This window comes from Gallinula chloropus (genome assembly GCF_964237585.1).
Source record: "Gallinula chloropus genome assembly, chromosome: 4".
NCBI classification, from domain to species: Eukaryota; Metazoa; Chordata; class Aves; order Gruiformes; family Rallidae; genus Gallinula; species Gallinula chloropus.
The window spans coordinates 58,001,381-58,029,126 of NC_140088.1; the positions used below are offsets into that span (position 1 = coordinate 58,001,381).

The 27,746-nt window shown below is 36.8% G+C and overlaps 1 protein-coding gene across 1 annotated transcript; it reads left to right on the forward strand.

The window, feature by feature from the left end:
* Positions 1-2,453: 2,453 nt before the first annotated feature.
* On the forward strand, positions 2,454-26,177 carry IL15 (interleukin 15; the record flags this gene model as incomplete). The annotated part of the gene is made up of 6 exons (XM_084263247.1): positions 2,454-2,516; positions 22,607-22,704; positions 23,961-24,045; positions 24,533-24,574; positions 25,566-25,709; positions 26,064-26,177. The coding sequence occupies 6 exons, from the start codon at positions 2,454-2,456 to the stop codon at positions 26,175-26,177; spliced, it is 546 nt and encodes a 181-aa protein (XP_084119373.1).
* Positions 26,178-27,746: the final 1,569 nt, after the last annotated feature.

Sequence of the window (27,746 nt, forward strand, 5' to 3'; positions counted from 1 at the left end):
GCACTGGAAAAACCTGCATCTGAGCTAGGTGGCTGTAATGACTACAAATACATGCTTGGGGAGCATGAAGCATTTCATCCTAAGGGCAGATATACAAAGCAACCTACAGTCAAGATTTCTTGTAGGAGGGAACTCAGAAAATTATTATCCTTTGTGAAAAATCTGGGTTAAGGAATTTGGCCCAGTCACAGGGAGATGGTGTGATAAAGGCAGGGACTAAAATTTGTTCCTCAGAGCTGCCTTTAGCTGCCTTTGTCATTGAACCCATGCTTTTCTTTCTGTGACCTTTTGCCTCTTTTTCTATAGATCCTCCTTTTGCAAATAAGAACATTTATACAGGCTTAGGTTTTTTCAGGAACTTGGTCCATTCAGTGAACAGAATCCATTTTGTTCATAAATCCTATGAGATAAAAAGGAAATTGTTACAACATACCGAAGATTTAAAACATTTTTAAAATGATGCATCCTTGGGAAGGCAGAAAGCAAGTTCTGAGGAAGAATATGCTTTAGTGTTCATAAATGCTCCCACGTCTGCTACACCCAACCTTTCCTCCTTCTTTCACCTCCAACCTGTCTTGATTCTTTGCTGTGCTATCCGTTCAGTCATGCTACTCAAAATCCACTGCTGGGTTCCAGCAGCATCGCTGATTTCAGTTCCTCAGCCTTCACTGCCGCGTTCCTGCAGGAAGCCTTGTTTTTTCTACAAAGAGCTCTGTTTGCCTCTGGAGCTTGGAGATGGAATATGTTTACTGTGAAGGGACTGCTGGAAACCAACTACAAACAGTGCCAACAACTCTCTTCTACAATTATGTAAACTAAGCCCTTTATGATCTGGCCAAGTTTGTGCAGGTTTTCTAGGCTGCCAAACCTGAACACATTACTAAAAAGCACAGCTTTAATTAAATGGCCATAAACTTTTGCTTTATATGAAAGAAATGCATATTCCTGCTAATTTGTTTTTGGAAATGACAGAACCATTCTTGATGGAACTCAAAAGAAAATCAGTAGCCTTAATAAATAACACAATGTAGGAGATTTCAGCTCTAACAATTTCAGCTTGACCAAACCAAAAGCGACTGAAACAGGGACTTACTGCTTGAGAGCCAGCTGCAGAAGGCCCTAACGGCACTGAAGGCAATAGCCCCTTTAAATAAAGAAAGAGGACTGTGTTCCCAGCTCATATCTCTGAAATTATCAGCATTTAATTTTCTAAGAAAATAATGCTTATACAATCATGCATCTGTGCAGGTTTGCATATTTCTGTCTCCCTCCTCCATCACATCTTTAAATTCAAGGCCTAATTTCACTGAAAAAGTTACATTAGAAGAGGCATCTACAGGCCACCTTTTCCAGCCTCCCACCTAAAGCAGTGCTAACTTTAACACTACAGCAGCTTCCTCCAGGCTTGGTTGAATTTTTAATACCTCTGAGGATGGAGCCTCTACAACTTCTGCAGGCAGCCTCCTTCACAAACGTACTTGTTTGCAGATTGTGTTAGAAAAAAATACTAATATTAATACCCAAATAAACTGTTCTCTCAATATGTCTTCGTAATTTTCTGCTATATATCTTCAAGGTATTTCTGTGAATACAAAATCAGTTTGTGGAAAAAAAAATCTGCTTGTTTCTCTGATTCCCACACTTCCAACATTTCAAAGTGAATCTAGGAGGAAAAAAAAAAAGTTTCTAGAAGAGAAAGGAAACATTACAATTCTGTTTTATTGTGGAATCTGTAAAAATGTAATAAAAAAGGGAATGAGCTGGTTAGGCAGTTGCCATGATCTTTACTATGAAAACACTGCTTAAATGGAGTTGGAATATGGCATATTGGATCGCTGCTGACCTGACCTTGTTTCCACACAGTTTGCCTCATTTATTCTCTTCTTATCTATTTTATAAAATAGGGGAGGACACAAGTAAAATTGCATAGCTGGACTGTACCGTGTCTACATAAAAAGCAACTACTAAAAGCAATTGTCAAGCTGTGCTATAGGGAAACTCTTCCAGCCCTCTATAAAACCCAGAATTGTACTGATGTTAATGACTTCAATACTAACTACCTGGGCTACAAACTCTCTTCTGATTGTTATCAGCAGTCTTAAAAAAATATCCTTGGATGACAATATACATTTTCTAGGGGGGAACGCCCCTTATATTGCAGCATTCCAAGGTGGGTCTCTATTACGTAGATAAGAATAACCCTTTAAAAAAGAGCCTCTTGTGTTTTCTATTAATTTGAAAGAATTAAAGGAGATTTGCAAAAAAAGAAAAATGGGACTTGCGAAATTTCAGCAACTTCCTGCTCTGAATGCTTTAAATAGATGGGGCTGAGAGCCACTCAGAACTGTATTGCAACATCATATATACTTCTGTTTTCCACATCTAGGTCACACAATGTACTTTCCTGATCCAGATTCTATACTTCTGTTCTGAGTAATGTTCCAGCAAGCAGGATGCTGGGGATGGCACGGACAACACAAAACTCTACTGGAGCATTGAGCAGGCTGGAGAGTCAGGTAAGTGTCACTTAAACAACACAACCTTTTAGGAAATTTCAGCAAAGCTTTAAATGTTACCTTACAACCCAAGTGAGAAAACTAGGTAATACAGCAAATGTAAGGCTTGGAAATATTTACAATGTTTTAGATGAGATTACTAGCACCCTGTAATTGTCTGCTTTGTTTTTGCACTCCTTGTTCACTTGTACCAGAATTACATAGTAAATAGATCTGTGGTTTTTTTCACATTTGTGTTTTTCACTTCATTTGGGGCACAGTTCTACCAGATTTTCCCTCTTGCTTGGATTTAAAGCCTATGTCTAGCTGACTTTTCACAACATGCAAAGCCATAACCCCTGACCCTCAAGGATGTTTAATAAAGGAGGAAAATCCTTGCAGGTGCCCTGCCTCTTCACTCTTCAGAGCTCTCCAACATGCTTCCTAGCCAATCCTGTACCAGTTGCATTTCCAGTATGCAGCGTGGCCAGGTCACCTTGTTATAACCCAAAAGCCATTACCATAGGGCACTGGGTACTCCCCAGGCTTGATTGGTGTGTTGTCCTTCTCTTCCTCCAGGTAGGCTCCTTTCCTGGGTAGTGAGAGACCTGGCACTCTCAGGTGGGATTCTCTCACTTTCAAACACTTGATTGTCCCATGGCAACAGAGGGAAGAGCTGCTGGCATGGTACCTTGCCATGGAGGCAAAAATGGAGTGACCCAGCTGTGAGCCCTCACCCATGCAAGGGCTGCAGCTCTTGGGCTCCAAGACAGGCACTGTGCAATGCCCTGCCACCATGGTGCCTCCACAGCCCTATCCCACCTGGTCCTCCCTGCCAACATGCTGCACTGTGGATAGATAGGTCCCTGTGCAAATCCAGTCTGCCTAAATATGCAGCTAGGGGGGAAAAAGCCAAACAGGAATTTTCTGAATGATCTTCATGCTAGTTATGGCAATTAAGTTGTTGCGTAGGACACGATGGATTTTTTTTCCAATGAATTCTGATCACAGCTTCTTTAGCTTCAGTCCTAAAGGTGTAATTGCTCATACTTGAAACTGTAGCTCTCCTTTTCCACTGGGTTACCAGCTGACTTCCTTCTGTAAGTCATACAAGCAATAATCAACTAAAAACTGAATTAATCATTGATTACACATATGACTTCATGCAAAGCGTCAGAGTAACTACATTGGAATCCTAGCTCTTACTAAAGGCAGGAATTCTCCTGATTATGGAGAAAAATGTGGAATGCAAACCCCAACAATGTAGCCTCCAATCCCAGCAATGGGAGGATTAGAACAGAGAGCAGGAATTTATTGGTCAGGTGAAGAATACAGCGTAGCTAAGTGACACAAATGTCTCTCATATATTGATGGAGTCAGTATAAGGCTTGTTTCTCACATTTGTCTAATTTTACCATTCTCGCACCTGTATTTTCAGTCTTCTGGCCATGTTCCCCTTTAAAAAGCTGATTCTGTCACTTAGATGGTGCTGAAAATAGGATACATGATAATGACAGCTCAGGTCATGAGTCACTGTCTTGGGCAAGCACAAGCTGCTGCATGCTAATTCTTTCACAATGATCACTACTAGCACATGTGAGTCAAGTTAAGGTTATTTACACTTCTCAGCCTATAAATGCATCAAAACCAAAGAAGTCTCAATTTATGCTGAGCATTTACAATATGGCCTGTGCTATTTATATTATAGTATTCCCCCCACTGCTCTTAAAGAATATTGCTGTTACACATGTGGCAAGAATCAGACAGAGGATTGTGTGACTATCTTGGTAAGAAAGCTTATTTTGCCCTTTGGTCATGGTAATGGTGTCTCTGTTACAACTTATCTATTTAATCTCATTCATCCTCCACAATAACTTAAAAGAAATTAATGTCTTTTGAAGTGCTTCTGTTTGCTTCCAAGCCAGCGAACATTTTAAAATGCCACTAAGCCTTTTAAAGGTATGTGCAAGTATATTAATCTGGTATGTATGCTGTTACAATATCTTAAATAAATTATTTTATGCTATTTCTTATATTTATACATGGTGAATGATGTACCTATGAAGGTACAAACAAAGAAACAACATCCTTCCCAATAGGGCTTTGTATCTAAAACCAGATGTAGCATACAGCCATTAACATCTATGTTATGCCTGTTAAAAGAAAAAAAAAAGTGCAGATAAGTAGAATAGTTTACTCTGAGGAAAAAAGCCGAGTGCATTCCATCCACTGAAAATATATTATTGTGCACTCTATAATAGTTTTGTAAAGATTTTTTCCTTCAAATCTTTAGTGATCAATAAAGATTATAACTGGATGATGCTTTTGTGGTTGATCTATCTTCTCGTTTACTTTTAACAGAGATTATTTATATGAAATACTATCTTATAAACTACTACACAAAAGCTAACTGAGAATATTCTGAAAACATTAGACATTTCAGAACAGTTTCCAGAGATCATCTCAAAGAGTTATCAATCACTGCAGAAGAGACAAGTAGTTACAACATACCAGAAATTTAGGTACCAAGGTTACCAGTCTCTTTTCCAGAAATCAGATCACCCTTCCATTACCAAAATGACTTTGAGTAACTGAATCTGTTTGTCAGCCACTTTGCTATGAGTTATCTCTGTATGTTAGAAGAAAAGATGCCATAAACAAAAAGTTAGAATCGAGTAGCTGGTCCTTGGGAACTTGAAGAAGAAGCAGTCAAAGAAGACACTAATGTACAGGCTCACAAATAATTACTTAGAGTACCCAAGGGTGCTTCTGCATACACTGAACTAGCTCCTGTCCTGTTGGCTCTGTGATGCTCTTAAAAGCATGTTGTAGAAGGTCATTGTTAAAGAGGTTGTTGAATAAGAGTTTATTCCTAACATTAATCTCCAATATAAACAGTTACATTAACATAAAAAGAAGAATGAAGTAAGTAAAGGGGACAGCTGTACATTTCACCCATTGTCTTGCTCCACTGATTCTAACAGCTACTAGTACAAGAATTTTTCATTTGCTTAGAAGCTTCTACAATAGTTCACTGTATGATTTGAAACTACAAGTTTAGATTAAATTCAAGGTTAGCTGATTCATTATTCCTAATGTAAAGTTCTCCAGCTGAATTTGGAAGTTCAAAAGCTGCGGTTAGGATTCCCTTCCTCACTTCCATCAGGAAAACTGAGGAAAATTTAATCTTTTTAAAAATTTTCTAAGTCTTCCAGAGAAAAGAAAGTGGTTTAGTCATTTCACACAGGCATTTACTTTATCTTCCTATTTTCTTCACATTTTAATTACACTAAAATTTACTTTAAAAACCATCACTGATATGCCACCAGTACATATAATTCATTCATTCATGAAAATGAAAATTAAATAATTCATCCATGATCTTGATTGTTAATTCCTTTCGTTTCTTGGAAGGGCCTTAAACAGCCTGTTTCTTACTCAGCTGAGTCAATGAAACTCTGTACCAGAGTTCATTCACTTAAGTGTTAGGCCTATCTATCTACTGAAAGAGTAAAACTCACTGCACATAACCTCTCACTTGTGGTGTTCAGGATATGCAGTTTTGTGAAGGACAGCACAATGCCACTGAGAGTGCAACCTTTTCAATTTCTATTGTTCTCTCCTGTCTCCCTTTCCATCATCAATACATTGAGCCCTTTTTTTTTTAATACAATCATCTTTAGGTCTATAACTGAAGCACAATTTCAATGCTTTTAGTAGCTAATTCATACTTGCATTTGCATGAAGTTTTATATGCAGTACTTTGTTACACCTTTGTAAGCATCTAGACAGTTGTAAACTAGATTTATTCTACTGTACTGTAGAGTTCCAGGCACATTCACTTCCCTTGTTCTCCCTCAAAGTTATTTTTAAGACAAACGCCAACCATCTAACCCTTCAGTATGAGAGTTAAAATTTATCGAAGTCCTAAAAGGAAAGAAAGTAGAGGTAAGCATGGAAATCAGGGTGTGACTTCAGTGGGCATTTCTATGAAGTACTGAAGAACAAGTTTTTAATTATGTTGGGAAGTGAGATACTGGGTAGACATGTCCACTACATGAGAAACTTCCAAGAAAAGCAAAAGCAATCCAGGGCAGTGTTGCTCTATTTCCTTCCTGAAAAAGCTGCCTATCTGAGGTAAGCCTCTAAGTCACAGCTTTCCTTTAGTATCAGGGTAGGCTGCAGACTTGCTTTTTTCTGTCCTTACGCCAACATCTCCCATCCTTCAGCCAACTCAACAGCCTAAGTCTGAATCAGGCCTTGTTTGCAAACCTGAATGAAGTAACTCTCTCCAAGCTCTCCAGACGGTGGCAAGAACAAAGAGGAAGACCACATAATAGACTTCTCAAACCTGATCTAAACCACAACTTTCATCATTGTTTAGGCATTTACAGCAGACACCGTCTCTATGTTACTCATTAGTCTCATCATTAACCATTGTGAACTTTCCTACCTCCCAGCAGAAAACCTTTTGGTCATTCCACAATTACTTCCCTTGCATCCATTTTGTCTGGTGACTGGATCAGGGGCAGGGTACTTGGGTGTCGTCATTGCTCGAGCCTTGGATTATTGTGTTGAGGGACTGCAAGACCTGAAGGGCTGTGCAGACAGGAGTCCTTTTGGCAATCCAAACTGTGAAAATCCATCTGTCATCCATGCATTGCCACATTTTGTAAGCCAAGAATTCAGCATCTATTTAATGATGTAATCTACTAATCTACAGCCTTGGTGTTTGATCTGTGCTCAGAAAAGTGGTCAGTTTGGATTAGTAGTGAACTGTCTGTAAGGTTGGAACTATCTCCCTGGGATACTGTCTTACCTTCTAGATTGAGCAGAATTTTATGATAATAAACTCCATTTCCATGCCATGTAGTCATTCCACTATCACATCACTATCCATCACAGCCTTGCTATGAATCACTGTTCTTTCCCAACTTTCCTGAGCCAAGAAATAATGCATTCCTGACTTAAGTTGTTCCAGGGGAAGTTTATTCACAGCTTTTTTTTGCTGGAGGAAAGAGAGGGAAAAGTCAGCATGGCAACTTTCAAATAAAAGCAGCTTCAAGTGGAAGTGTATTAGCACTGCTTTTTTAGAGGAAAAAGCTTCCTCCCTAAATGCAATCTAGAAGTTTCACTTCAGCTCAAGACAGGTGATTCATAAAGTTCTTTTGAAGGCAACATGGGATATTGTTCCATTGACTACAATCACAAAAACTCAGTGGTTTCTAACACATATCCTACAGGGGTTTGGGAGGGGGGGAGAGAGGAAAAGACCTCAGTGTCATTTGTATAAATGATTCAAAGAAAAACAGCTATGGAATAAACAGTTCCATTATTTCAAATGATTTCTGTTAGTTATTAAAAAATAATTACAGATATACGTTAAAAAGACATTTGCCATGCAGTCATATGTGTTATGAGACAAATAGCTCCCTAAGAATGTGGAAGAATCTCCTCTAGTGGGAAATATAAGAAGATTGGCATTTGGTTATGTCTTAGAACTAGGAATTGGACTCCCAGAAGCCTCCTCTAGTCTGTGACATCATTACTACAATACTGCATGATAAACCTTTGCAGTGCCTCAAGGCCACTGAAGCCTGGCATAGGTGTCACTGAGATTTTAACTGCAAAGTGTATGCTTTAGTAGCCAATCTATCAAATATAATTCCACTATGTAAACCCAGAGGAGAAACTAATCTAATTTCTAAGGAGCAGGATGCTTGTTCACCTGGAAATCCACACTGGCCTTCAGGAGAATTCAGTTTACTTTCTGAAATCTCCACAATTTTTTTTCATGACCAGGGCCATTAAAGCAATATTACTGTGTCTCAGTTTTCCAGAAAGAAAAGTAACATTCCTTTTTGCATTGTGGCTGACTTGTTGAGGTCTTTTGCAATCTCTTTTGGGAAACAGTAGCTTTAATTACAGATTTACGTAGTTTAGGGTATACCACACTGGGTTGCATCTTAGCAGATGTTTTCAGTTAACTACCATTAGACAAATAGTAGCATAGCATGAGTTCTCAAAAAAAAAAAAAATCAATCTTTCCAAAATGCAAGTGATATCTCCAATATTATTTTTAAAAAATGAGTTCAAGCAGAGGCAAATACAATCAGTTTGTTTCAGTGAAGCTATAATCTTTTCCTGATAGTAATCATGCTGATATTCAATTAACTAAGTAGTATATAAAATTATAGAAACTGATTCCTATTATTCACTCCTCTTTAAAAAATACAAAAAATCAAACAAAGGGAGTTAGCTGTGTATTAGTGAAATTTTGATAGTGAAATTTTAACCACGCCTTGGAAATGAGTCAGTAAGTATCCATTAATCGAGCTTGTTTTCTGACTGAATGTTAGTTAGTCAGTATACTGCCCAATTGTAAAATAAAAGGAATATGAATATACTACCAATTGATTAATTTACATTTCCTTACAATTAAATTCAGAGGTCATTACAATTAAAGGTAAGAAGCACAGTTTTGGGAAAACTGCTGAAGCCTCCCATATTTTTTTCCATTGATTTTGATCTGTGCTTGGCTTTGCTCAGTTCTGCTTAGCTCCTGCAGACCCATGGAAGAAAGTTAAAAGCAGGAAGGATATTTAGAAGAATGAACATCTACCACATGACATCAGAGATAGTTAGGAGGAATGGGCAAATTCTTTTTTCTCCAAAAATCTTCAAAACCATTCACATACTACTGAGATTCTGATATGCAGTATGCTACTATCAGGACAGACTATGGCTATTGAAAACTTATACCAGACCCAAAACTGCTCAAAAATATCTAAATAGATCTCATCTGCAAGGATTTAGATTACTAAGGGAATTAAAATATACAAGAGTTAACAATATCATCTGGCGAGAGTCCATTTCAGAGTATGACACATACCTTTATGAAGACTATGTGTAGGTTAATTTTGAGATTGAAGAAAAGACCTTAATGTGTCAATCCAGCATTCATTTGCCTGTAAAAGTTAAAACAAACACACCCTCATTTCATTTTTATGGCATAACTTGATGAAAATACTGTGAAGATATTAAATTTGTCCTGATTTTGGGAGACATTTTCACTGACAACTTTATCTCAGGAATACCCTTGCCCTTTCATAAAGGCTGGAATTTTTCAATACAAAGTTTTCAGGATGTGATGAAGCATTTGGAGTCCACTGCTCTGAAAAACAAGAGAGACATGACAAGTTCTCTGCCCTTGCAATCCTGATTTCTGAGGGGGATTGGCTTATTCTTCTAGCCAGAAACACAGTGTATGTATATGTGTTGGAGGAGGAGCGATGTGCAAGCTGGAGCTGACAAAGACTGTAGGGAGAAAGGAGAGTTGGGCACTGTTTTCAGTAGCAAGCTCTGTGTAAGAAGATGCCTCAGAGCTCAGCTGTGGGACAAGGAACCTTGGATCAAGAGAGGATTTTCTTATTTTTAAAGGAAAACTTAAGTCGCTGTATTTACATTATTTTTGTCTTGGTTTGAAGTGGAGAACTCTTGAAGCATCTATAAGTTGAAGCATCTCTGTAAGTTATTATAATGTAATTTAGTAGAGTATTCTTGATTATCAGCTTGAGGATGAAGGTGACCTTCAGAAGGTTTTGTTCAGCACCATGAATTCAGTGCTGCTGGGATAGCTGAAAACAGCACCAGGAGCTAGAACGTGGTCTTCATAGGCTGAACCTACCCTGTGTTCTGGTGTGAATGTGGTTTCCACCACACCTATTCTGTAACTAAATGGACACCTGCCTTGATTAGTCAAAAATGTTTTTGGAATATAAAATAGTTGTCATCACTAGAGACATCAATTTTATATGCATTCCTTGCCTGATGCCATCATTTCTCCTTGTAGGAGCCAGTGGTTTAAAATCAATAAATTTGCTTTCTTTTCCTTACCAGGTAGAAGCAAGGAACTGGGAGCTAGAGAGAATATAGGAAAACCCTAGTGAAGAGCTATGACACACTGGCTCTCAATTCCTCAGGGGCATAAACACAGCTGAAAATGCTGTTATGGGTACCTGCTGTTACCATTCACGGTCTCTCTAGCTGATCTGAACACAAAGTGTAGCTCTCCTTTCTAAGGTGCAAATTTATCTTGAGCTTTGAGAAAACAATCTTCAGCATTTGGACACCTATAATACAAGCAACTTTACTTGCTTTCCCACTCTCTCTTCTGTTACTCCACACTCAAAACAAAGTAACTTGTGCATTGTACTCGAAACCCACTATGCTACTAACTTTCGTTATCTTGGTTAGGGCTTATCTAACAGTATCCCAACATATTATAAATGTATGGACCCCCGCCACCTCCCGCCCCCCAAGTAACTGGAACTATCTCTCAGATCCATAAGATTTTATGGATGCCTGTAGGTTATTTTGCATAATTTAAATGACACATTACTATTTCAGGTATCATTATAAATTGTGTGCAATTTCAAGATACACTGGTCTCAGTGAGGACAAAGTCGTCTTCTAGTAGTTTTCACCCAACTAAAGATGAATGACTTAACAATAATGCAAATTCATGTGCTGTACATATGTGCCAATTTTTAACAAGAAACTAGAGGTAATTTGACTACCACTCCAAGTAAGATAAAGCATTCAAAGTGAACTGATGTATAAATGTTGAGAAGGCCAACTACAAACTCTGGATTACACTGAGCAGAAGTGACTTGTCAATAACAAGGTGACCCAACAAGATGGAGGACTAGTAGTGATCCTATCGTGCTTTATGAACCTGAAGGTTTTTGTCAGTACCTTTCCCTTTTGATATGGTTGAAAGCATGGTAGCGTCCAAGAACAGGGACAGACTGATTTATCTCAAAGCAAATTAAGACCCCTGTTTTGCCCTGAATTTAATATCAGGAAACAAAAATTCCCTTCATTTAAATCACAAAACTTGATTTTGATTTCTGTTTATAGTTCAATTTTCTAAAGAAAGGGTAATTTTCTCTAGTTCACATAACAAGTAAAAATTTTGGCAAATGAAACAAATCTTTACTTTAAATGTGCTACTTAGCATTTCTAACCAGAAAAAACATAACATGCCATATTTCTTAAGCAAGTTTTTTAGTTATACCTTCAGATTCTTAACTGTTACATTTTTATCTAGTAAGATTGTGAATGATAGCCTGTTTCCTTGCTAATTAGTTTTGTACTTTCCTTAAAAGTTTTGTCAGTTTCCATTCCAAACAAATGGGGATGGAAGTAATATCCTCAAGGAGTATTTGCATTTTATCTTGTATGAGTAGCTACACTATTTCTAATACAGAATAAAAAAAGAATAAGCGTTCTTTTTGCTCAGTGTCAGATTTTTTGAAGGACAACAAAATGCCTTTGCAAAAACTATGCTAGGCGCTTGGATAGTAAAAACCTCTCACTCTTACTGAAGGAAGGAGAATAATAGAGTATTTATCATCCCTTCATTTGACCACAAGCTTAGGCCTATGGGATGCAACTTTGTTATATACCCTGAAGAATTCTGTATGTGCCTGTCTTGGTGCCAAACATAATCTTTAAAGCATGGTACATTGTCCCAGGGTTTAGAATTAGTAAATGATAGCCCTTTCATGCATTTTTTACTCAGAGTTTGCAATTAAGAGAGAAGAGGGTTTCCTTTCTCTTTTTCAACTAGGTTGCTCAGTTCCGAAATACCTATTTCAGATAACGAAAACCTTCTCCCAGTGCCTGGTGAACTGAAACAAAAATAAATAGATTGAAAACATGAGAAATTAAATACTTCTTTTCAGAAAAAGGATTAATACCAGCATTTGTAACATCTGAAAATAATATGTATGCTTACTCAAGGTAGTGACATTGTGACTTTTAGAAAACTCACCCTGACCCAAAAAACAGAAGTCATGTTCTCTTGGGTTACACATGCTTGTAAAACAAGCGCTATTTATAAAATAACATTACAAAGAGGCCGTATTAATGTAACATTTTGCATTTTCAAACACCACCATATTTTAAGTTTAGAAACATTGCCTGTCAAAATTAAAAATGCAAGCTGAAAAAAATATTTACATAGAAAAACTTACATAAAATTCTAAAAAAATCACTTCAAAAGAAAATATTTATGCTGGCAAACAGCAGGGGAAAAAAGGCTACAGAACTTATAAACTTGAAAACACTAGCCCCAGATCTGACAAGCTTTATCTGTATTCTCCTTCACTGGAGACTGAAGGATATATCAGGGATGTATCAGTACACTCTTCCTTTGGCAGTCACAACTGGCTGTGCTTGAGACATCAGTCCTAGTGGACTTCTCCTTACAGTCAGCTCTCCTATTCCTAAGTTTGTTGTGCATCTCTAATTCATATCAGGGGTATGGACTTAATGTTTAACCTGTAAGGACTATAACCCAATTTACTCATACTGTACATACTATGCGGAGACCAGCAAAGAACTAATGAAGAGTCATTATGTGTGATGTACAACAGGATTTTCTGCATGACTTTGAGTGTCCAGTAGCTGTGTAAAGGATCTTTAATATAAAACAGATTTTAGACAAGATGACGCCTGCATGACTGCCCTGAGGCTAAACTTATTGACTGCCTTTACTGGTCTAAGACAAAACCCAATAATGCCAGTCAGGCTCTGAAAGCAAAAGGTACAAAAGACAGTGGAAGAAGAGCAGACGAACAACTTGCAGCCTGAATATTCAAGTGTAAAACAAATAAGAATATAAAATTTGTCCTAATCAATTTGAAAGAAAGACTTTCTGAGATGGCATACAGCAGGGCTAATGTAGAGTGACAGGCACAGATAGTTCACTTTGGAAAAATCAATCATATAAGATATATCTTATATCATATAGTTCAGCAGTTCAGCTTCTGGAGAAGAGAGTTGGAACAAAAATCAGCGAACTCGTAAATTTAGAAGTTTCTGATTTTAGGAAAGTGTTAAAAATATTCAGCATACACATCCTTCACATACTTCAACCATACTCTCTGCTACCCTGTATTTGTGATGCAGATGAAACACTGTATCAGCACTTGCATAGAAGGGAACCTTACTAGACCGTTTCCCTACAGCTGAATCAGGCATTCATTTCAGTGGGAGCTGCTGAAAGCAGTCCATTTTGAAAATGAGACTTTTTTTTTTTAATTGATTGATGTTGATCTGAAGACGTGCACTTTCCAATTTGTAAGTAGTATTAATTTTTCTGGAAGGCTGCATTATCTCCCAAAACATGTTTTTTACTTAGCAGACTAATCATAATTCTATACCTAATACATATAGACACACACACATATATATTAATTTAATAAATTGACTGTTTTTTGCAATGTGGTCATGGGTTAAACTTACAATGTATATTTTATCTCTTGCAGTTTATCTTGCATCTTGCATGAGTATATCAGAAACATTTATTATCACTTAATTACTGTCAAGAAAGTGAGGCACTTTTGGTTTAACATCTTTTATCCTACTTTAATTAAGTAAGCAGTCCCAGAGCACAGACCTCTCATTTTATCTAGGAGTTTACTCCTTTTCAGTTCACAGCTTTGTAATACAAAGGTGCCCAGGGATTTATTTGTGCTTTGCAGCATTGCAAATTATTTTATATACAAATACTTTAAACATTCCTGTGAAGTGCTTTTTTCAATCTTTTTAAAACCACTTTTGTCTAAATGAATGTACTCACTAGTAGACTCATCTTGCCCTGTTCAAAAGAAAATTTGAAGTTTCCTGAATGAGTGCTGTGCTGCACTGTTAAGAACTATGACTACCATTTATTCTTTCTTAAGAGCTAAAATACCAAAAACAGCTTAATATAATTTAGTATTGCTTCAGCTCTCATTAGTTTGCACACATATAACCTCTTCCATTCCTCTATGCATTCTGGCTTGGCTGCCAAGAAATGAAGGAAAACCATCCCCCGTACAAATTGAAGAAACATCAAGTAATGACAACTACTGACTGCATTCACCACTTGCATACCTACAGAAAAAGCAGTTCCATGTGCAATCTCATAATTTGCTTCATTTCACATAAATACATGCAAAATTTACAAGGTGGGGGAGGCTTTTGTAGCACACACTAGAGATCTTCCAATAATCAATTTTCCTGTATCCTAAGGCAAGAAACTAAGGATGATTGCTTACTTGCTGTAAGTCCTACTACATTGTTATAAGTGATTTAGAGTAATATAAAGCAGAAATAATTTCATTTCCAAATTTGTTTGCCTTTCCTATGCAGAAATATGAAAAAATCTATAGTGGAGAGATTTTCTTCTTCTGTCTTTGAATCCTCATAGTATTTTCTTTTCTGTCTATTGATTTGTTTAGTATTTCTTTTGGAAGTTTGTATGCTGCTTTCCTCAGTTGTTCAATAAATCCTTTTCTCAGGTTAGCATTTTGGTCAAATCCTCAACAACGCTGGCAATGAAAATAACATCACTGGTTTCAGTAAAGCTATGGCAATTGACATACATTAGGATTTCATTCTGTTCTTCAAAGAAGTACAAAACCACAAGAAAAAGTAGAGTATCTCAAACTACATCCTGTCTGTTTGTTTCATGATCCAGCAAATTCCAGTAAAAGTATTGCTGTAAGAGATGGTCAGAGATGGCAATTTTCATTTTTAAAAAATGCTTTGGAAACACTGCTTTACTTCAATATTTTGAGATCTGCATTTGTTATTTTTAATCTTCTATTACATGTGTCTTACAGTCCTCTATTAGCATAAGACATTACTCACCATCTCTGAGCTGAATATTTTGCTAAGACAAAGCAGTTGCTCCTGTGATATCAGTTTTATGGTCTCAGGATTTCCAACTCTGATGCATCAGTATGGCATACTTCATATATTTTAATGTTTCAGTTTCTGTGAATGGCACTTGTTAGATGTTAATATCCTGCCCCTAAATGTACCTAATTGTATTTTCATTTCCTGTTGTATATTTGTTGCTGTGGCATAAAAATGTCACAATTAGTATTTATAGGGAATGTCTACTGGCATATATATATATATCAGGACACATTTAGCTAAGCAAACTTCAGTGCTGAGTACTTCTGGCTCTTTTTTTTGGGATGTTTTATTAATGTCCTTTACGTTTTGAATGTCCTGTGATTCAACTGCTTACTAATCCAGAAGCATATACTCTGAAAGACCTTTTCACTAATGATTGCATATCACATCCTGAGGGGGGTTGTTTGGGGATAAATAGTCAAGCTGGCCATCTGTGCCCAGAAACCCGAGTGTTTTGCTGTGTACTTCCTCTTTACTGACTGCCTTTAACTCATTAATTTTGCTACTACCAAAACTTGGGTCTTCTCTATTTATCAATCACAGTGTTTTTCAAGCAATCCAAACATTAATGTCATATATACTTGCAACGGGACAACATTAAGTTGATCTCTCATAATTTAATAATTGATTGATACCTTGAAAAGGCTGACAGTACATGGAAGGATGTATGATTGATACCTTGAAAAGGCTGACAGTACATGGAAGGATGTATAAAGAAAGAAGCATGTATTAGCTGTCTGTTCTGTCTGGATTTTGCCAGCTGGCAAAAAATGCTTAAGAAAGATCCTGAATTGACAGGGGTAAGCTTAACCTATAGAGTAAGTACCATGTTTGATGTCTTGGTCTCTCTATCATGTAAACAGGGACCTATTTCAAGCAGAGATATTAGTCAAAGAGGCCTGTGGTCATGGACTGTGCATTGTTATGAGACTGGAACTGACAAATTAGTGAAAGCAGACAGGCTAAAAGGAAAGCTCTTAATTTATAATATTCATACTGACTGCAAGGTTCTTTGGAAAGGTATAAGAATTATTCCTTGCACCAAGGACAAACTTCCCTTCAGGCTTATAACCAAGTATAGGACGTATCTTCATAAAAGCAGTGGTATGAGCCCCTGGCCTCAAGCATGTTTTTCAAAAAAAGGTCAAAGGAAATATTTAACTTCTCACATTTCAAATGCTGATGTTTAAGGTACTGAGTGGAACAGCAATGACTCTGTAACCTTTTGGCAAAATTTTCAAACAGGCATCGCAAACTTTCCTTCCTGGCATAAATGCCAGTTAGACAGAGCACATAGGAGAAGGAAGTCCTACCGGATGACCATCAAAAAGCAAATCAACAAGTATTTAAACAAACCAAGAAGACATAAATGCATAACTGATTAAACTGTGAAAGAGTTTCCTGCCATGCTGATTACTGAGAATACTCTTCTGAAGGTCAACACCACTCACATACAAGTGGAATAAGCTAGGCAGAATAATACTCCACAGGAGAGTCACCACCATACAATAAAAATAAGGAAAGCTCTAGTTCTTGGGGGAAGGGGGCAAAAGTAAAGTAATTCAACAGGGATAGCATGTGAAAATGCCCAATTTTAAAATGGCAGGTGCAAAAGCCCTTTAGCCTGACTAACTCTAGGCATATAAAAAACTTTTGAGGAAGCACTTTAGCTTATGGAATAAAGGCTTGAAGATGTAACAATTAAAGCATGTTTTGGCTCTCATCCAGACAAGCATTCAAGTATGTGAGCCAGTTTAACACTCAGAGACTTCCCTTCTGGATCAGTAAGTACAAGCAAGACAGAAACGTGGAAAGCTTGGTCTTTGCCTTCAAATCTTGAGGAGAAGAGCTGCTGTTAACACCTGGTGAAACTTGGAGGCTGATCTCCTGGGCTTCATGTGAAGATGGGTAGGAAGGGAGAAGAGGAACTAAAATTGCTGTAGAATCAAAATGGATTTAGGCACCATGATAGCAAAGAAGCAACTTTTTAATAATTGCTGCATTAAATGGTGTTCAACATAGAATTTTGCAGAGCTGTAAAATATGTTTCTTCAACAGACTGGAATAGTCTGTAAAAAATGGGAAAGGATTTAAGGCCCTGGTACTAGGGCCCATCACGGAAAAATATTACTTTTCTGTTGATACTGATAACATACAAATTGTGTGTCTAGAGAGCTGTACCTACATGTAGCATCTGTTACAGAGTTTCTTATTGTCTCAGAGTGCATTAATGTGGTTCTCTGTTTTATCTCTGAATTCTATACCACCAGAATAAATACATTCTGACACTAATTCAGGCTTGGCTGTTCTGCTTGTTTGTGTCTCTTTGGTCATTCCCATTAAACTGTCTAGAGGAACTTCATAATGAGAGCGCAGACATCCTTCAATGAGTCTACTCCTTTCACTTGCAGTGCTTTCCAGCATTTATTCTGTAACAAGGAACTAAGAACAGGTCTTTCCTCTAAAACTTACTCATGATCCATGAAAATTTGATGTCAAAATTACTTATTTAAGGGCTCAATATGGAAACATCTACCTAGTTCAGAAGTATTGCTTTCTCTATGGGCTCCATTCCTTTTCTAGTCACTTCCATCAGTTTATAAAAGCTATACTCTCCATGCCTTCTCTTGTCCTAAAAAAGTCTTTTTTTTACAAGACTAGGATACAAATAGGGAAAACATCCAATTTTCTTCCCAATCTTAAAGATTCTGACATTAAAAATGCTCTCTATGCTTTCTGAGCACAGAAAAGGACCTCAAATGTCATGCCCAATGCACAAGCGTAAACAGATGCAGCACTCCGGTTGTCCACCTATTTGATGATTTTTCCCCTGCCATAGCACAAGAGGACAGAATAATTAATGAATAGAGACAACAAGTAGAGAACAGCAGAACAAGAACCATAGGATGAGATTTTGTTGGGTGAGGAAGCAGAGTTCTCTAAAGGAGGCTATAATTATTGGGGCAAAGGATACACTGAAGAATTGCAGAAACAATACAAATGAATGGGCGCACAACTCAACTCCGCACTACGTAGACATTACACTTGAATCCAGATCTGAAAAAACACTTTATGCCTGAGCTCTGGATCAATAAGTGTCCAAGGACTAGAGAAAGCTGGAAGTGATGTTATGATTTTAAAGGGTAATTTGCAGCAGTAACAGAGATAAAGAGAAGATTTACAGCCCTCTGTTGAACAAAAAGTCGAAGTGCTAGGGGCACATATCTGTAGAACAGCACAGAAGTAGAGATTGACTAAAGAGTCTCTGTTCTCGAGAGAGAATGTAGACACACCACGAGGCATGTTGTGGTTTACCTGTGTGACCACAGAGAAGACATGAGGAAGTGAGATGGAAAGCCCTCTAAGCATGAGTAAATATTCTGCAATATGCAAAAGAGATTCTTCCAGGAAAAATGCTACTCCAGTTTCCACTGGGCAATTCCCTAGATGAAGTGGAAGGCCTACCTGTATCTCTGATCCTCTTGAAGGGACCTCTAAGTCTTTTTTGCAAGAAGTGAAAGCAAATATGATGAGCAAGATTAGAGAGCCACTGCCTCCAGCCAGGTGGAGGAAAGAGACAACTGGGTTGTGTGGATCTGTGTGGATCCGATGGCCTGGCATGTCAGATCCACAAGAGTACAAGGCTCTAGTGGATATTGGTGCAGAGTGTACACTAATGCCATCAAATCATGAAGGGCCAGAACCTATCTGTATTTCTGGAGTGACAGGGGCATCCCTACAGTTGACTCTGTTAGAGGATTAGGTGATGCTAACTAGGAAGGACTGGGAAAAGCACTCCATTGTGAGTGGCCCAGAGGCTCTGTGCATCTTGGGAAGAGATTATCTCTGTACAGGGTATTTTAAAGACCCAAAAGTGTACCAGTGGGCTTTTGGAATAGCTGCCCTGGAGACAGAAGGAACTGAACAACTGAAGAATATATGGGGGAAGACAGTTTGGGTTATCTCTGCTTCAGGCAAAGGCAAACCCATTTGCGGGATTGTTTTTGCTCAAGAACCTGGCTACACTTGGTGGATGCTCTAGAAGGATGGGGAAGTCCGATGTGTACCTCAAGGGGATCTGATTTTGGGTGAGAATAGCCAATATAACCAATAAAGTAAAAAAATGTATGATATTAATTGCTAAATAACCCTGCTATTTTATATTTCTCATTATTAAAACTGCTATACGTTGTACCAACGGTATTACTGTAAGAATCACACAAATTAATAAAGGGTGAGTGCCATGATGATGGGACTAGAACTGTCTTTAGCAACTGGCACCCAGAAACTTCTTTGAAAATCAATACCTTCAACCTGCACACAAGATTGGACAATGCCAGATGCACTAGTTGAGAGTTCTAGATGCAGCATGCAGCAATCCAACAGCACACATCATCACTCCTGCACTAAGAGACTGTTATGATAGATGGGGCCCAAAGTCATGGACTAAATTAACTCAACAGACATTTATTTTAGAGGGAGGGCCCACAGACTAGAGGAATGATATCTGTATGTATGTCTGTATATATATATTGTGTGTCAAAGACAGGAAACTGGTGTTGCTTAAGGGAATTGTTGGGTCTGAGTATAACATAAACGGTATAGAATAAGGGGTGAATAATGTCCTGGTTTTGGCTAGGATAGAGTTAATTTCCTTTCTAGCAGCTGGTGTAGTGATGACAGCAGTGCTGATAACACCCTGATGTTTTTAGTTGTTGCCAAGCAGTCCAATACTTTTCGGTTGTTCATACTGCCCAGCTAATGAGAAGGTGGGGGGGATCCAGGAAGTTGGGGGGGGGGGACAGACACAGCTGAGACAGGTGACCCAAACTGGCCAAAGAGGGTATTTCATGCCAAATACATCATGATCAGCATAAAAGGGGGCTAATGAGGGAGAAGCATACGGCTCCTGGATGTGCAGTTTGGGGATGGTCCAGCTTCGGGATGGCTCTGAGCTGTATGCTCTGATTTGTGTGGTTCCATGAGAAACTGTATTGTGTATCACCAGCTTTGTACATTTTGTTATAAAGTCCTATTATTGTCATTTTTCTCTCTCAGTCCCAGTAAACTATTCTTACCCCAACCTGTGAGGTTTTGGGTTTTTTTTTGGTTTTTTTCTCTCCCTTTCAGCCGCCCAACTCCCTTCCCCCATCTTACGGAGAGCAACTGTGAGGTTTTCAGCTCCTGGCTGGGGCAAAACCATGACAGTCATGAAAATTTTCTTTTGATTAACTTGGATTATAGGTTTTATGACAGTCAAAACAGAAAAGTCATCAACTTGTCTTGTTAAAGACAAGTTTTTTCATTTCCTTAACATGTTTGCTTCTTCCAAGTGAAAACAGTATTATCGTGGCCTAGATTTTACTCGGTGTTAACTGCCCTCAATTTAACTTAATTGTAAAAAACCCTCAGCATTCCTTTCCAGATTATTGTGTATACCACAACCCTCAATTACATGTTGTAGTAACATATATTCACTTACAAAGGATTTAATCCTTAACCTGGAGTTGCAGATTATCAGGACAGATAAAAATATGTATATATTTAAATACGAGCTCCTCCCTTGTCCGAAGTTCAAGCTTCCATAAAACAAGAGTATCAGAGAGATGATGAAGACAGAGGGGAATTGGTTAATGATTAAACAGAGTGAGCAATGAAAAACTGACACTATCCAAAGAAAATTTTCATGTTACTACATGTGTTTAAAAGGCAGGAGAATAATTTGCCAAAGCATGTAAGTGAGCTAACATTCCTTATGTTGTTGAATAGTAGTTTGGATGAAATAACAAATACAAGTAGAAAATGTCCCTGAATTGTTGAAAGGAATATGTTACTGGATGTTAAGAACCACTTTCTTTATAAACAAACATAATATACTTTAGAGCATGTATATATTTTATATATTTTATAACTAGTACAAGCTCTTTATTACTTCTAAAAACTAGGCTTTTATTTTAATTTAGCAAGGATTATTTCATTACCATAAAATAGTTACCTACTGTATTTAAGAGCATCAAAGACCAAGACAATTGCATTAATCACTAGGAACAAAGTGTTCTGCTGTCATCACAGGGAACAATTATTAAAAAAAGGAAACAAATGACAAACTAATGATAACCCTGGCCCATTATACATTATGGACTATAATTTATTATTTTCTTCTCCTTGAACACTTTGTTCTACAGCATAAAATTGACAATGCATTTGGAATCGAACTCACTCTCTAATCAGCTTTTTAAGGCCCTATAACACTAATTAGGAAACACAAAGCTGGTAAATGCTTATGGACCCAACATAAGTCATATTTTCATTTGAAGCCACCTCATCTCATTTGATAAAAACTTGCTTGTAAATAATCAAAATGTTTACCTATTGCCAATGTTTCTCATATATTTTAAATAAGCTTGTTAAAACATATTTTAAAAAATGTAAAGATAGCATTAAAACATGTCTTCTTCAGATGTATCCAACAAATCAGATATTAAGTTTCTTTAAACTTATTTTGAGTTTATGTTGTCTGTTCCATTTTTAAATATTCACTTGCATGTTAGTAGGCACATATACATATGCATCATTTGACACACAGTTAATGTAAAAGAGTTGCACATATAATAAGAAATAAAACTTTGGATCAAAAGTACAATTGCACATAATTAACCTACCTTTGTGAAGGGACTTTAGCCTAAACTGAAAGAATTGTGACTTTGGAACAAAGGTTCCCAGGCTGTGCGGAGTGAAACATTTGCTGGTGGTTAGTGCACAGCTCACACCTACTCCTTATTTCCAGTTGCCAGATTCTGACAGAATTCTTAAATGCACCACTCAGCAGTATTAGATGCAACCACACTATATAAAGAAGTATAAATACATAGTATGTCTAAATATTATATTTAATATCTGTATGACAACATTTTATGTATTTGATGCAGAGTTTCATATATATATGCAACCACAATATTGTGGATAATGTTACAGCTACACAGAATTACACACACAGAATTTGTGTGGCAAAAGGAAGACATTAAAAAGATATTCAGGTTGGAAAACAAAGCAAAAGTTCTTTAATATTGTCCCTGCATTAAACTGCAGTTTGTCAAAGGAACAGATAAATAAATAGGGAGCCCAGGATGAGTTCAGATTTTTGCACTGTGTCTTCAGAATCTGATTTTCTATTAACTGGTATGTAAAGTGATTACATATATTTCTGCAAGCTACAGATCAGTTTGTCTTTCAATCTACTCACAACAGGCAGTCTTGTCTTGATTTGGTATCTTGTCAAATTTGTTAATTAAGTCAGTACTAAAGCAAAATTCTGTTAGATTGTGACAAGCTATTGTCTTGGTTGTGTCTTTCAGAAAACACACCTGAAAAGTATTTGTCTGCAGTATCAGCTGTATCTTCTTCTGAAAAGCCTTTCAAAGAATGAGATGGGACTAATCATCTTCTTCCTATGGTAACATAAATTCAACGATAACTACATAGTAAATAGAAATTACTTATTTTTACTATCACAGCTGCTACTTGCCTCCAGTCACTTTAGAGGGGATCCTCTCCTGCCATGATATGCAGTCCCCTATTACTTCATAAGCCACAGTCCCTTACTTTATTCTGTCTTTGACTAGGTTCAGTCTGGTCAAGAATGCCTCATGGTCCTAGTCTCTGTGATAACCATCAAGTTGTTGGAATTGTTCCATTAAAATAACTTCATCAATTTTCCTGTCTGTGCAATAAAAAAATTTTAAAAATCACACATGGACATTTGAAAATATGTATGCTGAACTACGTATATGGGATGCCTCCTTCCATTTTCACTCCAGTTTCCTGTTTTAGAAAATTGGCCCTGCTTCTAGGGCCTACATGCCCCATTTGTTTTATTCTTGTGTCCCTTCAGTGAAGTCTCTTTGCAAAGATCTGATATTTCTTTTCTCTCTTTCCCTCAGCGAGAATCCTCTGATCCTTGTTATAAACCCTATATTTTCCTTTCCCAAAAATCTTGTAAGTTTTGAGCCTTTGGTTAAGGCTTCAATGTTTAACAACTGCTTGTTAAAACCAACTTCCCCAAACAAATGGTCTGTCTTTCCTTACGTTGTCATATATTATTGATGGAACAGCCGTACTGAAAAGCATCCAAATGGAAAAATTGGTAGGACTCAAAGAGATTAAAACCGCAATCTGCAATTCTCATTCCAAAAATCTTTCAAGAAGAAGGAAATCTTCCTTCCACCACTTAATGGTTCATTTTGAGTAAAATCTTATCCATAGAGGGAGGAAGCTTTCCTGTGCACAAAAAATTACATCTAAAACAACAAATAATATTTTTACAGATCTTAAGGTAGAAAATTCCATAGTAGCTGGGGGTGAAATCTGCAGTATAAGACACTTTGGGAATTGGATTTTTTTTTTAATACTTTAAAAGAGTTGTAGGCATTTTACATTAAGTAGTTGAACCTTTCTCTTGCATTATGTTCTACAAAATGATCCTTTTTAAAAAAGACATTGGCTGTTTATACAGTGTGTGACACTGAGATACAGTTTTTATTTATCTATACGATTTTATGATTTGTCAAATATACTTGCTTCACACATTTGCCATGTGTATATACACATGTAAACAATGTATCTAGGGTATCTTAATAATCTCTTTTTCAGAAAGAACATTGCATATACCTACTGTTTATTGTAATGGTCACTGATTTTCTTCTGTTCTAGTGCTTACGTACCAAAGACAGGAGGAGCAGCTCATTGCAAGTGGGCGGAAGTTCTGAAAGATTTAGAGCAAATCAAGGCATCCAAAGTAAGTTCATAAAAAAGTCAGCATTTCATATAACCATAAGAGCAGACATAATTAAATATGTAGCACTGTACTCTGAGAAGAAGGATCAGTGAAAGGGAGCAGGAAAAGGAATGGTGTTTGTATAATGCTGTTTCATGGGTGGAAGCAAAGGAGTGTAGGTTAGAGGGAACTGGAGTTGAACAATTATTGTGAACTCTAGAATTAAATAGTATTTTCTTTCTCACTTTTTCTAAGAAAAGGGTTGATGGCCTTGGGAGTTAGCTCCTTTGGAGAGAGTGTTGTGGGACCTGATTCTGATGAGACCTCCTCAAAGTGAAGCCCATTCTGCAGTTAACTAGGTGACTTTAAGGTTGCCTGACTTGCTGGCTCCAAGTATCTGGATGAATTTGGCCTTTGTACTTGGAGCTAATCCATGTCTTGCAGAGTTAGCTTTATCATCTATGAATCTCTGTTAATGTTCATAATTCTAACTCTTGTTTTCTTTTAGGACATTGATGTTATATTATATACTGCAAACACAGATGAGGATGTAAGTAAACATGAAATTTGACCACAAGTGGTCTAATATGGTAGCTTCATGTTTTACTAGCAACTTTCTCCTAAATAAAGCAGCTTTGTTTTAATTTAAATTTCAGAAATCAAATACTTTGCATTGGAAGGAACATTTCTGTTAGTTCCAGGACTAATGATAAATTATGTAAGCAGGTATTAATTATTTTTATTGAATCCCCTGCTATTAAAACTAATCAATTAAAAGGGATGATCTTAATAAAGCAAACACTGCTAAAATTAAGTTGGCATTCATTTGTAATTTGATGGAGGAAAAGAGTCATAAAGAAAATACTTCCAAAGATGATTATGTAACATCATGCACTATTTAATGGAATAAAATACTGGAGAAATGGAATATGTAGAGTAACTGTCAGCATTTTGCTGTGCATTTCTTTGCTTTTGCCATAACACACACACTCTCTTAACTGAAATGAGACAGAGAGGTTAATACATTGTAATGGCTGATTTAATACCTGGAAATGTCAGGAAGGTTTTCTTAAATTGGGACAGTTTGATATGAAAGTCAGACAACCTGGGACTTACTCTTGCTTTATTGTTGACGGAGAAATCAGTACCTTTGGTTCTTCTGGTTCTTCAGTTTGTGAAATACAGGTAATATCTACCTTTTCTTCTTCCCAACCTATTCTGAATTCAGATTTCTGAATGAAAGTGCTAGAACTACAAACCAATACTAATTTAATTCCACTATACTTAATCATATCCTGAGTTCCTTTCATAGTAAACTATTTTTTTATGTTCTTCATAAAGATACTACGTTTCACCTCATCTTAGCAAATGAACTGGGTTTTATGTTGTTAGCTCTCAAACCCAATCTTTGCAGCTACCTAAAAGTATTGGAATAGTAAGAGATATCCAGTAAATAAAGATCATCCACTTTGTGGTAAATTAGATCCTATGTTCACTTATTCCTCTTAATCATAAAACTATTATAACTTTTCTTTTCCCAGAACGAATGCCAAGAACCTGTAATAAGATGTTTTTTCTTGGAGACAAGAGTGATTTTTGAAGAATGTATAATCAAACAATGTAGTAAAACACAGGATGTACGGAACATATGGATAAATGGAATGGCGAGCTTAGAAAATAACAAAGTAAGTATCACCAATGATCTGTGGAAAAAGGCAAATCAAAAGAGTTTCTTCAGCAGCAGAAATACCTCTTTTGTTATATAAAAGGCGCAATGGTACAGATGAAAGCAAAAGGGATCCAGTAACCTGCACATATAACAGTAAAAAAGCTACACACGCAATGATGAAAAAGCAGAACTTATTTTTTTATAGTAAACCAGTTTCAGGATTCCCATCAAAGCAAATACTTCAGACTGTGCATGCATAGATATGTCAGGACGTTTGAATGTGTAGGTATAAATAACAATTTTTAACTTCAGTATCTAAAGTCAGGTATGCTCAGAAACATACAGAAAAGTAATCCATTTTCTTTTTCAGTTGAATTCCACAACATCAGCGAAATGCAAAGAATGTGAAGAGTACGAAGAAAAAAATTTTTCAGAATTTATACAGAGTTTTGTAAAGGTTATACAGAAGGACTGCAAACTCTGACCAAATGACACAAGCTGGGAATGAAGATTCTTCCACAAACATCCTCAGAGTAATTAGATTATTGCCAATTATAAACTGGAAAGAACATCATTTACAATCCCACTTAGGTAGCACAACATCAAAATAAAGAACAATGAAATCCCCATAATTCACAGCATATTCATAACTGAAAACATACAAATTATACTACTTATGAAATGTAAATGAAATAATTTAGCAGGATTTAAAGCTTCTTTACAGTGTCTTCTTATAGACTTCTTAGTAAGTCCATCAGAAAAGAAATCCTGCCTAACTTTTCTACAAAATTCCTTAAGATCTCAGGTTACCTGCAGTGGGGACCTCCTCATGAACATTGGTTCAGGACTAACTGAATGGGGTTTCAGGGAAAAACTTTTCTATTATTATTAATATAAAATGATCATACTGTGTTGAATGCATTTGGCTATAGCTGGTTTTGTTACTGAAATCTATCTGTTTACCATCTATGATCCTAGAAGATCCTCGCTCATCTATCACTTCTGTTACTAGTCATGTCTGACATTTATCCTTGGTATTTTTTTCTCATTGACATTCCTTCAACAAACTTTGTCTTAAAGGTCTATGGCTATCTCTTAGTATATTAATTTTCAGGTAAACCAAATTACTTGTTTTACCTAAGAATTCAAATTACAAATTGAGAACATTTAATTAAAGATTTTCCTTGCCTTTTTTCCTCTTTTGCACAAAGGTAGCATAAGGTTATTAAAAATTATCTCCAATCTGTTCAACAGATGATAATGCTGATGCTTGTTGTCCAATGACAGAACATGTTTTGTTAGTTCATTTGTTATCTCTGACCCTACCTTAGTTATTATGGTAACTACAACAGTTAATTTAGCCATTACCAAAAGATTTTAATCTAACTTTCAATCAAAGAAAAGTAGTGTAAATTTCATTCTCTCAATAAAAGAAGTGACCAAGTCTCCTACACCCATAAAAAGTAAAATTCTATGTAGTAGAAATCTTCCCTAGAAACAGAGTTTGTAGCTCTTGTCTCCTTTTAGTATAACAGCTTTGAAAGCAGGAAGCACTTTTGACCATTTGTTTGAAATCATGATAATTCTATTTCTAAGACACAACACAAAGTCACCTGTCCCCTGGTAGTTCGGAAATGTTGCATAGCCATCTTTCAGCTCTTTCTAAAGTAACTGCTTCATGATTCATAACCATGTCATACCAACTGCCATCCATAATAAGTAATTCTTTCCTCCAGGCACCTCCATTTCTCCATCTTCATTTGATAAATGGCTGAGCCATTCAGCTGTCCACTTACCAGGAAGGAAGTCTCAATCTCATTATGGCGACAAATACACCGCCTGGTACTCCCTTATTGTTGGGTTAACTCCCAACAGTCAATCTTCAGCACTCTGAGGAGCTATATCTCCAGTAAGCTACAAGAGAAAGAATATAAATATGAACACAGTGGATGTCATCTTCCAGATGACTTACAGACTATCTGATTGGTAAATTTATAAGCAGATTGATATCAGGATTAAGCAATGGCAGAGATATCACAGAATATATAAACAA